The sequence below is a fragment of the Gnatocerus cornutus genome, chromosome 4 (genome assembly GCF_029298725.1).
Source record: "Gnatocerus cornutus isolate USDA-ARS CGAHR chromosome 4, icGnaCorn1.1, whole genome shotgun sequence".
NCBI lineage: Eukaryota > Metazoa > Arthropoda > Insecta > Coleoptera > Tenebrionidae > Gnatocerus > Gnatocerus cornutus.
The window spans coordinates 1,191,236-1,205,601 of record NC_142236.1 but is presented as its reverse complement, the minus strand read 5'-3'; the positions used below and the strand labels follow the sequence as shown (position 1 = coordinate 1,205,601).

Here is a 14,366-nt window from a genome sequence, read left to right as displayed (position 1 = left end):
TTCCCAACAATGCTCGTGTAAGCGTCACTTTATTACGTGCATTGTTTCGAATTTTTCACCAAATACGAACGCGTTCGAAGAAAGTTGTCTTTGTTAGCTTGTTTGCACGTCGGCGGGACTAATTTTATTTTCTGTGAGAACTGGAGAGAATCTTGTTTGGAGTTTTGTTTAGAAGCTTGTATTTCGTGGTCAAAGTGGACATATAAGGGGCGAGCTTAATAAGGCCGCAGACGATATTTTATGGGTGTTTTTCTCGGCTCTTAATGGAACTCCAACTTCGAGTTTCTTTCCATGAGGAAGCAAAAGCGCAGAGGGATTACGATTCTATTAAATACGCAGCTAAAAGCTGCTTTATTTGTAGGCGCCGAATTTTAAATTCCTGCAGAATGTCAGGGCAGATTCGCAGGAATTTCATTATAACTTTGTTTTTTCAGTTGCTTGTGGAGCCATCTATTAACTAAAATTTAAACTTATCCCTTTCAAATCCTGCTGCAAAACTTTGATAATTCGAAAAAACTTTTGTAAATCAGTTATTATTTGGGCTATCACATTCAAATTCGCTGAAGATAATGCGCCAACTTTACTTGTTTTGTCCACCAAATAACAAAATCCTTGATTAAGCGAGAGAGATTTTGGAAATTTTTGTAATTCAGAGTAATTCACTTTGCAAAATAAAATTTAATTACCTAGTTATTATTTGGACTATAACTTTGAAACTTGGTGACAATAATGCGTTGAACTTGCTCGTTTAATTCACCAAATTACAAAATTATTGCATAAGCGAGAAAATTTTTAGAAATTTTTGGAGTCTAGAATTAGCAAATTTTTGGCAATTTGAAAAAACTTTTGTAAATCGGGTATTATTTGGAGAATAACTATAAAATTTGATAATTTGATACGTTGAACTTGCTTGTTTCATCTAACAAATTTCAAAATTTTTGTATGAGCAATTGTATTTTGACAATTTAAAAAAATATAAGAAATTAGTTATTATTTGAACTATAATTTTAAAACTTGGTGAAGAAAATGTGTTGAACTTGCCCGTTTTATTCACGAAATTACAAGATAATTGAATAAGCGAGTCAAATTTTGGGAATTTTTGGAATCTGGAATTAGCAAAATTTTGACAATTTGAAAAAAAAATTGTAAATCGGTTAAAACTTGGACTATAACTTTAAAACTTCGTAACGATAAGGCGTTAAACTTATTTGTTGAGACCTCAAAATTTCAAAATTATTGAATAATCGGGACAGATTTTAGAAATTTTTCTAATTTAGACCAAGCAAAATTTTGACGATACGAAAAAACTTTTGTAAATCATTTATCATTTGGACAATAACTTTGAAATTTGGTGAGGATAATGCGCCAACCTTGCTGGTTTCATCCTCCAAATTACAAAATAATTAAATAAGCGCAACAGATTTTATAGATTCATGTTTAAAATTGCTTTTAATATCCCAAATTTTTGTTCGGCATTCTTTTAAAATTTGAACTCTATATATGACACTTTTCATCGAGCAATAAATGGCATTTGGATTGTCGATTTCCCGGCTTAATTAAAGCCCAGGAATTTGAATCCACTCTTCATTTCTCATCACTTCCTGCAAACGAAAGCAACAGTCCCTGATCGTTCGTAAATCACTGTCTAGAAGAATTAACAGTAGCAACGATGTCAATGCTGCAATAAACGACAGTGACTTCAACAATTTGTTATACTGAAAGCTCATTACCATGTTCTTCTCACGGCAGTGACAGAAATCGATAAATTTAAATGAAGGTTTTTGTGGGGTTTCTGAATAGAACTTCATTTCTGCTCGCAGGACAAAAGAAAAAGATTACGAATGTCTGAAATCCAGCCATTTCAATTATTTTTTATTTTTAATGGTTGGTACGGCAGTGTTTTAACGTCGTGAGTTATTGCTTCTCATAAAAGAAAATGAAACGGAAAGTTTTGTAATAAATTCAAAACAGCGCTTTTAAGTGCAACCATAAAGCGGCTTTTAAATTTGTACAAATAAAATAAAATGTCTTTGAGAGTGAGATGTTGGAGTTTATTGCAAATTAGCTCCAAAACTAAATATTTTCTTCATTTCTGATATGTTGCCGCGTCGGAATTTCCTTTGTATAATTAATTACCGAGCGTTGAAATCTATAAAATGCACTCGTGGAACTTGCCATGCATGACAAGAATTTTTCCCCGCTTGTGATCATTAAAGTGAACAAAAACTCCGGGCAATTATCCGATTTTTCTTCCATTGACACGAACTAGTGTCGTGAAAATTAAGGGAGTCGACCAAGCAAGAAAGAAGAGAGTTTACAGCATGCACGTCTGCCTCCAGGATGACTTTAATTGTCTGCTATTAATCAGAGTTTTGCTCTATCGCGATCATTATCGTAAATAATTTGCGTCTATTTATGAATGACTGCAAAAATCTTTAAGCGGTGGTTATTTTTGAACACAATGGATAATCCTAAGGGGCAACATCCTCCGGAGATTTATTGCGATTTTACAGCGCAAAACTTGTTATTATTGGTAAATTGAGCTATTAAGATTGGTATTGTGGCAAAGCTGATACTGAGGGCATTAATCGTCCCCACTCTCCCCTACATCCTAGAAGAAGCGATAACGCCACATTTTTCGATATAGTTTATAGTGGCAGCGGTTAATTGCAAAATGAGAAGCAATTAAGAAGACTCTAGTCACGATTACCATTATTATGATGGTAAAGACTATCATAAACATGACTTCAGAAATCGTGAGAACATTGCTCTGCTTTAACCTCGTTTTTTGCCATCTTTCATCCACGCATCTTTTTTCGCGAAACTTTTACTTTCAAAGAGGCTCAAGACTGACTGAAATATTTTAACAGCGATATTATAAAATCATAAATCGTTTGGAAGTGGGTGTTGGAAACCGCTCGCCAATTGTAGGCCGACAGCAACAAGGAACTGAATAAAACATAACACGTACCAGGAATAAGTCGAAGAAAAGAATGCGATCATAATCTCGCTCAAACTTTGCAATTTCCACCTACGAATCAAACGTTACGACTGGAGCTTGCAGCAAAGTTTCGGACACAAAAGAAGATAAACGATGGGAATTTCTAAGAGGAAACTATCGTGTTAACTTTTATCGAATTGGATGATTTATTGGGGCGACACAGGTAGAAGGAAATTTACATCTGAATGGAGTGTTGATTTCGTACCTATTTTTAAAATGCTGCGAGATGGAATTTACCGAGAGTTGACAAAGACGGATTTTATGAAAAATGTTTGAGTTGTTTATTTTGCTTGCTTTTATATACTGAACTTGAAAATAGTCACAATATTGGTGTTATTAGGGCTATAAAACACGAAGGAAAAAGGGTGCTTACGCTTTTCAGCCAATAAGACACGAGTGCAGTACAAAATTTTATCCGTAATAAACTCAAAATGACTCTTATTGTCGTTTCCTTAGATTTATAAAATGTGACACAAAGATATGAATAGTTCAACAATAAACGCTGGCGTATTTCTTTAATATTAATAAAAAATTAATTACTATTATTAATAAGACACGATATGAAGCAGTGGTGTTTTATTATCCTCATAAGACGTCTCTAAACAGTAGTATTATGGGCTTATAATATATCGGACGTGGATATAAAAATTATTGGGAGATTGGTGGAGGCGCCAAATTTCTTATTCAACAAAATTAATTCGCAATTTCTAATTAGAACTGCAATTTTACGAAAAGCAACGATTTTTATTTAAAATTGGTCTAACTAAAGACAGAAACAAGAAATTTTCAAAAGCCCCAAATTTTCTAATTGGAGCTGCAATTTTACAAAAAGCGAACGATTTTTCTTTAGATTAATTATTTTCCCATCATATTTACCACTCTTAATCAAACAAGTGACCATTTAATTATACTAGAAGCGGCCCCATAAACACAGCCTTCCACTTAGACGTAATGAAACTTGTCCTTTATTAGAAGTCCGCAATAGACTAAATTACCCAAAGGCTTTCCCATCAACCGCACACATATAAATCTCCCAACTTCATATTTTACAATACACAACATAGTCTGATAAAGACGCAATTAATATTTAATGATCAATTAATTCCTAATTATGTAAATGCCGTCAATAAATTTAAAACGTAAAAAGAAACACAGCGTGCAAAATCTGAGATAGATTACAAGATTACTGGACGTTAAAGTGTCTCATTATCCCTAATAACAGCCGTGTTTATGTGGAAAAAATCGAACGAAACAAGTTCGTCAGTTTGTTGGCCTATCAACCAAGCGTGCCAACTTAATTCCGACTAGATTCGCCAGGTTGGACAATGAGAAAATCACCAAAGCGTATTCTGTCACAACCAAAAATGGAACCGATAAATCAACTCTGATAACAGCGAGCGTGGGATAATTATTATATTTATTCAATCGTAATCAGTTGGGAAAAAACTAACAGAGTTTTTCCACTTTGTTACCTGGCATGAAAGTGGATCCGAATTCTTCTGTGCACATAAACGTACAATTAGAAAGCAAAATTCTGCCATTGTTACCTTTTAAATTACATCGCAAATATTACGTGATGACCCGCGACGAATTTTCTCGTGAAACTAATCCAAAATTAAGCGTGAAATGGGTAAACTATTGGGAAAAAAAAACGAAAGCTGAATGCGGCTAATTTCTCATTTTCAGAGGTTTTTTTATTAACCCAAGCACCGTTAGCTACTTTTATTTTCCAGACTCCGAAAATTAACTCGCCATTAAGTTTAACTATCAGAAATTACCAGAGATGGCAACGTGGACCACGCAATGTAATAACATTTCTAATTTTATTGTCGCTCGTAAATTTTCAGTTCCATACAAATAAATGCGAATGGTTACGTTTGAATGGGATTTTTATCCTCTGCCAAAGACGCGAATTTTTCTGTATTTCCAGCACTGAACACACAATCTACGTGCAACTAGCAGTTTCAACGTTATCAAAGTTTCGAGCCCTCGAGGCAACATGAGTGTATGAAATTCGATGCACAGAACGTGCAACCTTTTCATTACAAGTCTGCTTTGTTTTACCTCCGTATCGGGCATCTCCTCCAAATTCAGCTTCGATCTTGATAGCGCTTATCTCTGGCATCTTCTTGCTCTCGGGACGCGCTAAGAATGCTCAACATGATGTAATTGTTTTATTGCATTTTAATAAATTGCGCAATTCTGTGTGTTATTTATTGTTGCATTGTTGCAGGTATGCTTCTGTCACCTGTATCTCAACTTTCTCGTTCATTCCCAGGTTTTATGTAAGTCGTTATTACAAAAATTTTTATTTAGTGCACTTTCCTATCGTGCATTACCCAGCAAATGCAAATAACTACCGGAAAGTGAACGGCACGATAGATATTGCGTCAACCTCGTGGGACAAAGACAATTGCCCAACTCCACTTCCGTTCGATTTTAATGCAAAACGCCATCGAAAGCGATATTTGTATTAGCGAAGATGGAATCTGATTTCCTTTCATTGATGGAATCTGTAACGGAGGAAGTCGACGATTATTCAAATCCAGACGATGTTATCGAAAAGTTGCACAAAAAGTGGGCTTTTGCAATCGAAACGTCCAGTTTTCCTCCGGGCGATTCACTACAAAAGTAAATTGCTGTCAATTTCGTAATTCTAATTTCAAAAGCTCGAAATGATTTAAATAAGGCTGATTTTTTGTGTGGACGTTCATTTTATTGGTCCAAACAAAAAGTCAAAAGTCTCCATCTATAGGTGTGCTGGGGTGTGTTCATAAAGTGAGACGTCTGTTGGAGCGTGTGACGTCAGAGTGATGTGATTAACACTGTGAGATTCTGAGTATTGTTGCGTTTATGAACGGTTTTCGTGGTTATTTAAATGTTCGACAAATAGGTACATCACCTACATACAAAACGCAATTTTCGCAAAAATTCATGACAAAAACTATACCAAATTTTTAATATCGACATCTCGCTTATTTTTTCGAGTAAACTTAAGTTATTATACATCAGTGTACGCAGAATTTTCCGCAGATTCCAAATCTGAGATTTAAATTCAGATCCGACAACAAATAACTCAGTTATGACCGATCAAAGTTTTGGAAAGTTGATTTTCATCTTTTTCTAATTTTTCGCAATTTTTAAAGTTAAATATCTCGGAAACTATTTGAGATATTGAGATGCGGTTTGCGCCATGCTTTTTCTCGGCTCATTTTACGTTAGAAAATGTTATCAAAAGCCCAAAATTCGATGGTCGATTTTTCGCAAAAAAAAATTCCGACTCAATCGATGAAAATTTTTCAATTTTTTTAATATTGGTCATAATTCGTAAACTATTTGTCGGATTGATCTCAAATTTGGCCAGGAGATAGATTTTGAGCTCCTCTTTCGACTGATGTATAATTTAAAGCTATTAAACGTCGTTTTCATTTTGAAAACATTCATTGAAAATCACCCTAAAATGACGTTTTCAAAACAGTTTTTGGCCAATGCCTCGTTTATTTATTAAGCAAACTTAACAAATTTGGGTCTCATTTTACGCAGAATGTCACGCTGAATCCAAAAACATGAGAATTTTCAATTTTCGTCAACAAATAACTGAGTTATGGCCGTTTGAAATTTTGGGTTGTCGCCAAATGGCCAAATTTTTGAAGGTTCCAAACAATTCATGCTCGATATCTCGAAAACTATTTGAGATATTGGAATGCGGTTTGCGGCATCGTTTTTCTCGCGATTTTTTACATAAGAAATAGTTTTTAGATTTTTCAATAATCGAAAGTTGCAAATTTTCGCAAAAATTCATGACTAAAACTATGGCCAAATTTCTCATACCGATATCTCGCTTATTTTTTAGAGTAAACTTGAGTTATTATACATCAGTGAACGCAGAATTTTACGCAGATTCCAAATCTGGGATTTAAATTCAGATCCGACTACAAATAACCGAGTTATGGCCGATCAAAATTTCGGATAGTTGATTTTCATTTTTTCTCATTTTTCCCAATTTTCAAAGTTAAATATCTCGGAAACTATTAGAGATATTGAGATGCGGTTTGCGCCATCGTTTTTCTCGGCTCATTTTACGTTAGAAAAAGTGCTTAAAAGCCCAAAATTCGATAGTCGATTTTTCGCAAAAAAAAATCGCGACTCAAACGATGAAAATTTTTCATTTTTTTTAATTTTTGGCATAACTCGCAAACTATTTGTCCTATAGATCTCAAATTTGGCCAGTAGATAGATTTTAAGCTCCTCTTTCGACTGATATATAATTCAATGCTATTAAACGTCATTTTCATTTGGAAAACATTGATTGAAAATCACCCTAAAATGATGTTTTTAAAACAGTTTTTGGCCAATACCTCGTTTATTTATTAAGCAAACTCAACAAATTTGGTCTCATTTTACGCAGAATTTCACGCTGAATCCAAAAATATGATAATTTTTTAAAATTTGTCAATAAATAACCGAGTTATGGCCGTTTGAAATTTTAGGTTGTCGCCAGATGGCCAAATTTTTGAAGGTTCCAAACAATTCATGCTCGATATCTCGAAAACTATTTGAGATATTGGAATGCGGTTTGCGGCATCGTCTTTCTCGCGATTTTTTACATAAGAAATAGTTTTTAGATTTTTCAATAATCGAAAGTTGCAAATTTTCGCAAAAATTCATGACTAAAACTATGGCCAAACTTCTCATACCGATATCTCGCTTATTTTTTAGAGTAAACTTGAGTTATTATACATCAGTGAACGCAGAATTTTACGCAGATTCCAAACCTGAGATTTAAATTCAGATCCGACTACAAATAACTGAGTTATGGCCGATCAAAGTTTCGGATAGTTGATTTTCATTTTTTTCTCATTTTTCCCAATTTTCAAAGTTAAATATCTCGGAAACTATTAGAGATATTGAGATGCGGTTTGCGCCATCGTTTTTCTCGGCTCATTTTACGTTAGAAAAAGTGCTTAAAAGCCCAAAATTCGATAGTCGATTTTTCGCGAAAAAAAATTGCGACTCAAACGATGAAAATTTTTCATTTTTTTTAATTTTTGGCCATAACTCGCAAACTATTTGTCCTATAGATCTCAAATTTGGCCAGTAGATAGATTTTGAGCCCCTCTTTCGACTGATGTATAATTCAATGCTATTAAACGTCATTTTCATTTTGAAAACATTGATTGAAAATCACCCTAAAATGATGTTTTCAAAACAGTTTTTGGCCAATACCTCGTTTATTTATTAAGTAAACTCAACAAATTTGGTCTCATTTTACGCAGAATTTCACGCTGAATCCAAAAATATGATAATTTTTTAAAATTTGTCAATAAATAACCGAGTTATGGCCGTTTGAAATTTTAGGTTGTCGCCAGATGGCCAAATTTTTGAAGGTTCCAAACAATTCATGCTCGATATTTCGAAAACTATTTGAGATATTGGAATGCGGTTTGCGGCATCGTCTTTCTCGCGATTTTTTACATAAGAAATAGTTTTTAGATTTTTCAATAATCGAAAGTTGCAAATTTTCGCAAAAATTCATGACTAAAACTATGGCCAAACTTCTCATACCGATATCTCGCTTATTTTTTAGAGTAAACTTGAGTTATTATACATCAGTGAACGCAGAATTTTACGCAGATTCCAAACCTGAGATTTAAATTCAGATCCGACTACAAATAACTGAGTTATGGCCGATCAAAGTTTCGGATAGTTGATTTTCATTTTTTTCTCATTTTTCCCAATTTTCAAAGTTAAATATCTCGGAAACTATTAGAGATATTGAGATGCGGTTTGCGCCATCGTTTTTCTCGGCTCATTTTACGTTAGAAAAAGTGCTTAAAAGCCCAAAATTCGATAGTCGATTTTTCGCGAAAAAAAATTGCGACTCAAACGATGAAAATTTTTCATTTTTTTTAATTTTTGGCCATAACTCGCAAACTATTTGTCCTATAGATCTCAAATTTGGCCAGTAGATAGATTTTGAGCCCCTCTTTCGACTGATGTATAATTCAATGCTATTAAACGTCATTTTCATTTTGAAAACATTGATTGAAAATCACCCTAAAATGATGTTTTCAAAACAGTTTTTGGCCAATACCTCGTTTATTTATTAAGTAAACTCAACAAATTTGGTCTCATTTTACGCAGAATTTCACGCTGAATCCAAAAATATGATAATTTTTTAAAATTTGTCAATAAATAACCGAGTTATGGCCGTTTGAAATTTTAGGTTGTCGCCAGATGGCCAAATTTTTGAAGGTTCCAAACAATTCATGCTCGATATCTCGAAAACTATTTGAGATATTGGAATGCGGTTTGCGGCATCGTCTTTCTCGCGATTTTTTACATAAGAAATAGTTTTTAGATTTTTCAATAATCGAAAGTTGCAAATTTTCGCAAAAATTCATGACTAAAACTATGGCCAAACTTCTCATACCGATATCTCGCTTATTTTTTAGAGTAAACTTGAGTTATTATACATCAGTGAACGCAGAATTTTACGCAGATTCCAAACCTGAGATTTAAATTCAGATCCGACTACAAATAACTGAGTTATGGCCGATCAAAGTTTCGGATAGTTGATTTTCATTTTTTTCTCATTTTTCCCAATTTTCAAAGTTAAATATCTCGGAAACTATTAGAGATATTGAGATGCGGTTTGCGCCATCGTTTTTCTCGGCTCATTTTACGTTAGAAAAAGTGCTTAAAAGCCCAAAATTCGATAGTCGATTTTTCGCGAAAAAAAATTGCGACTCAAACGATGAAAATTTTTCATTTTTTTTAATTTTTGGCCATAACTCGCAAACTATTTGTCCTATAGATCTCAAATTTGGCCAGTAGATAGATTTTGAGCCCCTCTTTCGACTGATGTATAATTCAATGCTATTAAACGTCATTTTCATTTTGAAAACATTGATTGAAAATCACCCTAAAATGATGTTTTCAAAACAGTTTTTGGCCAATACCTCGTTTATTTATTAAGTAAACTCAACAAATTTGGGTCTCATTTTACGCAGAATTTCACGCTGAATCCAAAAACATGATAATTTTTTAATATTTGTCAATAAATAACCGAGTTATGGCCGTTTGAAGTTTTGGGTTGTCGCCAGAGGGTCAAATTTTCGAAGGTTCGAAACAATTCATGCTCGATATCTCGGGAACTATTGCAGATATTGAGATGCGGTTTGCGCCATTGTTTTTCTCACGATTTTTTACATAAGAAATAGTTTTTAGATTTTCCAATGGTCGAAAGTTGCAAATTTTCGCAAAAATTCATGACTAAAACTATGGCCAAAGTTCTCATATCGATATCTCACTTATTTTTAAGAGTAAACTTGAGTTATATTATACATCAGTGTACGCAGAATTTTACGCAGATTTCAAATCTGGGATTTAAATTCAGATCCGACAACAGATAACTGAGTTATGGCCGATCAAAGTTTTGAAAAGTTGATTTTCATTTTTTCTCATTTTTCTCAATTTTTGAAGTTAAATATCTCAGAAACTATTAGAGATATTGAGATGCGGTTTGCGCCATCGTTTTTCTCGGCTCATTTTACGTTAGAAAAAGTGCTTAAACGTCCAAAATTCGATAGTCGATTTTTCGCGAAAAAAAATTACGACTCAAACGATGAAAATTTTTCATTTTTTTTAATTTTTGGCCATAACTCGTAAACTATTTGTCCTATAGATCTCAAATTTGGCCAGTAGATAGATTTTGAGCCCCTCTTTCGACTGATGTATAATTCAATGGTATTAAACGTCATTTTCATTTTGAAAACATTGATTGAAAATCACCCTAAAATGATGTTTTCAAAACAGTTTTTGGCCAATACCTCGTTTATTTATTAAGTAAACTCAACAAATTTGGGTCTCATTTTACGCAGAATTTCACGCTGAATCCAAAAACATGATAATTTTTTAATATTTGTCAATAAATAACCGAGTTATGGCCGTTTGAAGTTTTGGGTTGTCGCCAGAGGGTCAAATTTTCGAAGGTTCGAAACAATTCATGCTCGATATCTCGGAAACTATTGCAGATATTGAGATGCGGTTTGCGCCATTGTTTTTCTTGCGATTTTTTACATAAGAAATAGTTTTTAGATTTTCCAATGGTCGAAAGTTGCAAATTTTCGCAAAAATTCATGACTAAAACTATGGCCAAACTTCTCATATCGATATCGATTTCAGATTCGACAACAAATAACTGTGGTATGGCCGATCAAAGTCTCGGAAAGTTGATTTTCATTTTTGCTCATTTTTTCTAATTTGTCCGATCGATCTCAAATTTGGCTAGTAGATAGGCTAGTCGAGTGACAAAAAGTATTGCGCATCTTTATGAACGTTTTTGTGTCACATTTTACACAAACTTTACACAGAGTGATTTTTATGAACGCAGCCCTGCTAAAAGTAACGCGGTGGTAAATGTAAAAAAAAACGTAATATTTTTTGTAGAAGTTACCATTTTTGAGATATGAAAGTATTTTTCAAAATTTCAAGAATTTTATTCTTTCCTGCGATGTAAAGTCGAAATTCATATAAAACCTGCAACAGCAGGACGACTAAACGAGTAGGAAATTAAAAAGCCTCATCTCGAGTCAATTGAATTCATCATTTCTCAGCGAATGAGCCGTCGGATTGATGGATGCACTGTTACACATTTCACGTAGTTTTTCCAGTTAACAGTCACGTTCCACTTCTCTTGTTCTCGGGAAAACGTATCGAGAGCTTCATACTTCGCCATCACTTTCGTTGCCCATGAGCAAACCGAAGCTTTATTGAAATTCCCATGGAGGAAGTAGCGATAAGAGATGTTGGTTCGGACGCGTCAGACTTTGAATTTATTTTAGTCTGTACGTGAAAACCAATAGCCTAGTTCCCCTCAAGCAAACTTCCTGCCTGGTCATTATTTACATGCACGTCTACCTACTGTTACGAATTAAAAATTGATACACGCTTCGGCGACTCGGCGCTATTAAATGTCAACAAACGGGGGAATTTGATGCTTTCTTTCAGAATTGTGAGGACGACTCCCCCGACTTGTAAATTTTTAATTGCGTTTTTCTATATGTAATAACCGCTTTCAAAGGCTGTTTTAATGCATCTTTTGATTTATTAATACAACTCGCAAGCATTGTTATTATAGATAGCTTCACTGCACGCACTTATTATGAAAGGTCAACGCGGAGTCTCGGCTTTTGGAATTTTGTAGATTCAGCTGCAATAAGTTCATTTTCATAGCTTAAAAGCCCATTAACTCCGCTGTTATATAATAAACGGCGTACGGCTCACATTTTAATTACCTTTCACTTGCTAATGTCATTATGTGCTTGACGGTGTCGGATACCCAACTTAAAATGTTTACGCTAGAATTGGAATGAATGAAAAAGGATGTGGATAAATGTAACACTGGAGAATAATTAAACTTGAAATTACGCGCCGTGGAACGTTGGGGGCCCATTTGTCATCGAACAGCCGGGAAACGGGGGCGGCTGAGCGGAAAAACCGCCTCTCATTCCGAAAAACCGCCATGTTTGAACTTTGCCCATCTCTGCAGGAACAAACGGTCGAAGCAGAAGCGTGAGTTTTACAATGTCGTCTTTTTATGTTGCTCACATGAAAAGCAGACTTCAAACATAAATCGGATGGGCATAAGAGTTTATCTTGTAAGTTTCAAATCCTGCACGACCGTGTCTAATGGATATCCGACTTTGCGGTGAGCGCCAAGAGACCGGAAATTTTTCCGGTTTGAATTATGCCTCTGCTATGAAATTGAAATTTAAGGTGTCCGGAAGGGGAAGTATTTTTATCGGAACGAAACAAAACCTTGGCGCTATTATCAGATTTTACAGTTTCTCCCCGTTCTGATCGATACAACATGTTTCTTATCACTGCATTCCTTAACTTCCTCAAATAGCATCAAAACTCGAAAAATTATAGCGGTTGACACGAAATTTTTGGTTCGAACTAAATGTTTTTCACATCTAAAAATTTCCTCTTCCGCTCAATAATTTAATGACAATGACAAAAAAGAGTAGTTTTTCCAAATTTGAACCCTCCAGCGTCAAAACTTTCAAAATTACAGGTGTTAAAATGCATAATTGGATAATTGAAATTTAACGTGTCCGGAAGGGGAAGTATTTTTATCGGACCGAAACAAAACCTTGACGCTGTAATCAGATTTAACAATTTCCCCCCATGTTTCTTATCACTTCGTTCCTCAACTATTTATGTACAACATGCAGCCGCGAGCATCAAGTTGCGAGCCTCATTCTTGTAAAGAGACTTAAATCGTTTAACAATTTATCCCGCATGTGTAGGTCGTTGAGTAAATGGAAGGAAGTTTTCAGATTGCTCGCTTGATTAAATCGTATTTTAAACATGATCCTGCATTATAGATAATCGCACAAAAATAGACAAATTTCAGATCAACTTTGAGCTTATTATAATTAGATCAGCTGGCATGACAATCACCACTTAATCTTTTCCCGAGACAGTTTAATGAGTGTGCCAGAGAATAATTCAATCGGCGCTCAACTCGAATGCGATTTTTTCAAAATTGATTGTGTGCAGTTGAGTGCAAGAAGAAACAGCTCAATTCAATTTCTAGCAGTTGGCATCTCTATATAGAACTTTGAAAAAAGTTTTTCCATACGTGAGGAGCCTGTTGAACTTGTTCAGATTTAATTTAAGTTAGCACCGCGAGAGGGGACAGTTTTCTCATTTTCCAAATTCTTTCCTTTGTCCTGACATAATAAAAACCGGAAATGGGGGACAGCTGTTATGCAACCGCCGCGTTTCCTGCTGCTGGTAGATCCAACCGCTGTATTAAAATTAGTGTCGTGTCCCAAATTTCTTGGCAGGTGAGATTACCGGACCCTTTTCGGCATCGACACGTGGAAAATTCGAAAAACAATCCCATTCCCGTCTGAATTATTCATTCTAAAATGTAATAACTTCGTGAGTGGCTTTTGCACTGGTGAATGTTTAATCTCGACCAACTTTGCCATTAGCAATCAATCATCGAAGATTATTTGCAGACTGTCGACGATGACGTTGCACAATATTCTGTTTGTTGTAAAGTCGAACTGCCACTAGGAAAATTTAATTAAAGATCCAAACTGCCGATAGAGGCTCATCGGAATTAGAATTTTCATTTGAACGCGCCTTGGACGGACTTCATTGATGATAAATCGATAAGTGAGACGCTGGTTTTGTGTGAGCTTTAACTCTAAAACAAGACATTTATTTCGGCTCGTAACAAATAAATGATTGTCTCCCCAAGAGCTCTAAACTGAGAGACGGCGGAGGGTTGTAAAGTTCACTTTATATGTCAGACCAAGTTATTCAATTAACGTTCAACTCCAGA

The 14,366-nt window shown here is 34.8% G+C and overlaps 1 protein-coding gene across 2 annotated transcripts in view; it reads left to right on the top strand.

The window, feature by feature from the left end:
• Positions 1-14,366, top strand: part of LOC148175741 (uncharacterized) — a 39,658-nt gene that overhangs the window by 15,581 nt on the left and 9,711 nt on the right. The window contains exon 2 of one of the 2 annotated variants that reach the window (XM_088034133.1): positions 5,235-5,286. The exons of the other annotated variant lie outside the window; for it this stretch is intronic. Within the exon in view, the coding sequence (XP_087890259.1) occupies positions 5,237-5,286 (50 nt within the window). The 5' untranslated portion in view covers positions 5,235-5,236. The remainder of the gene's footprint in view (positions 1-5,234; positions 5,287-14,366) is intronic. 2 annotated transcript variants of the gene reach the window in all.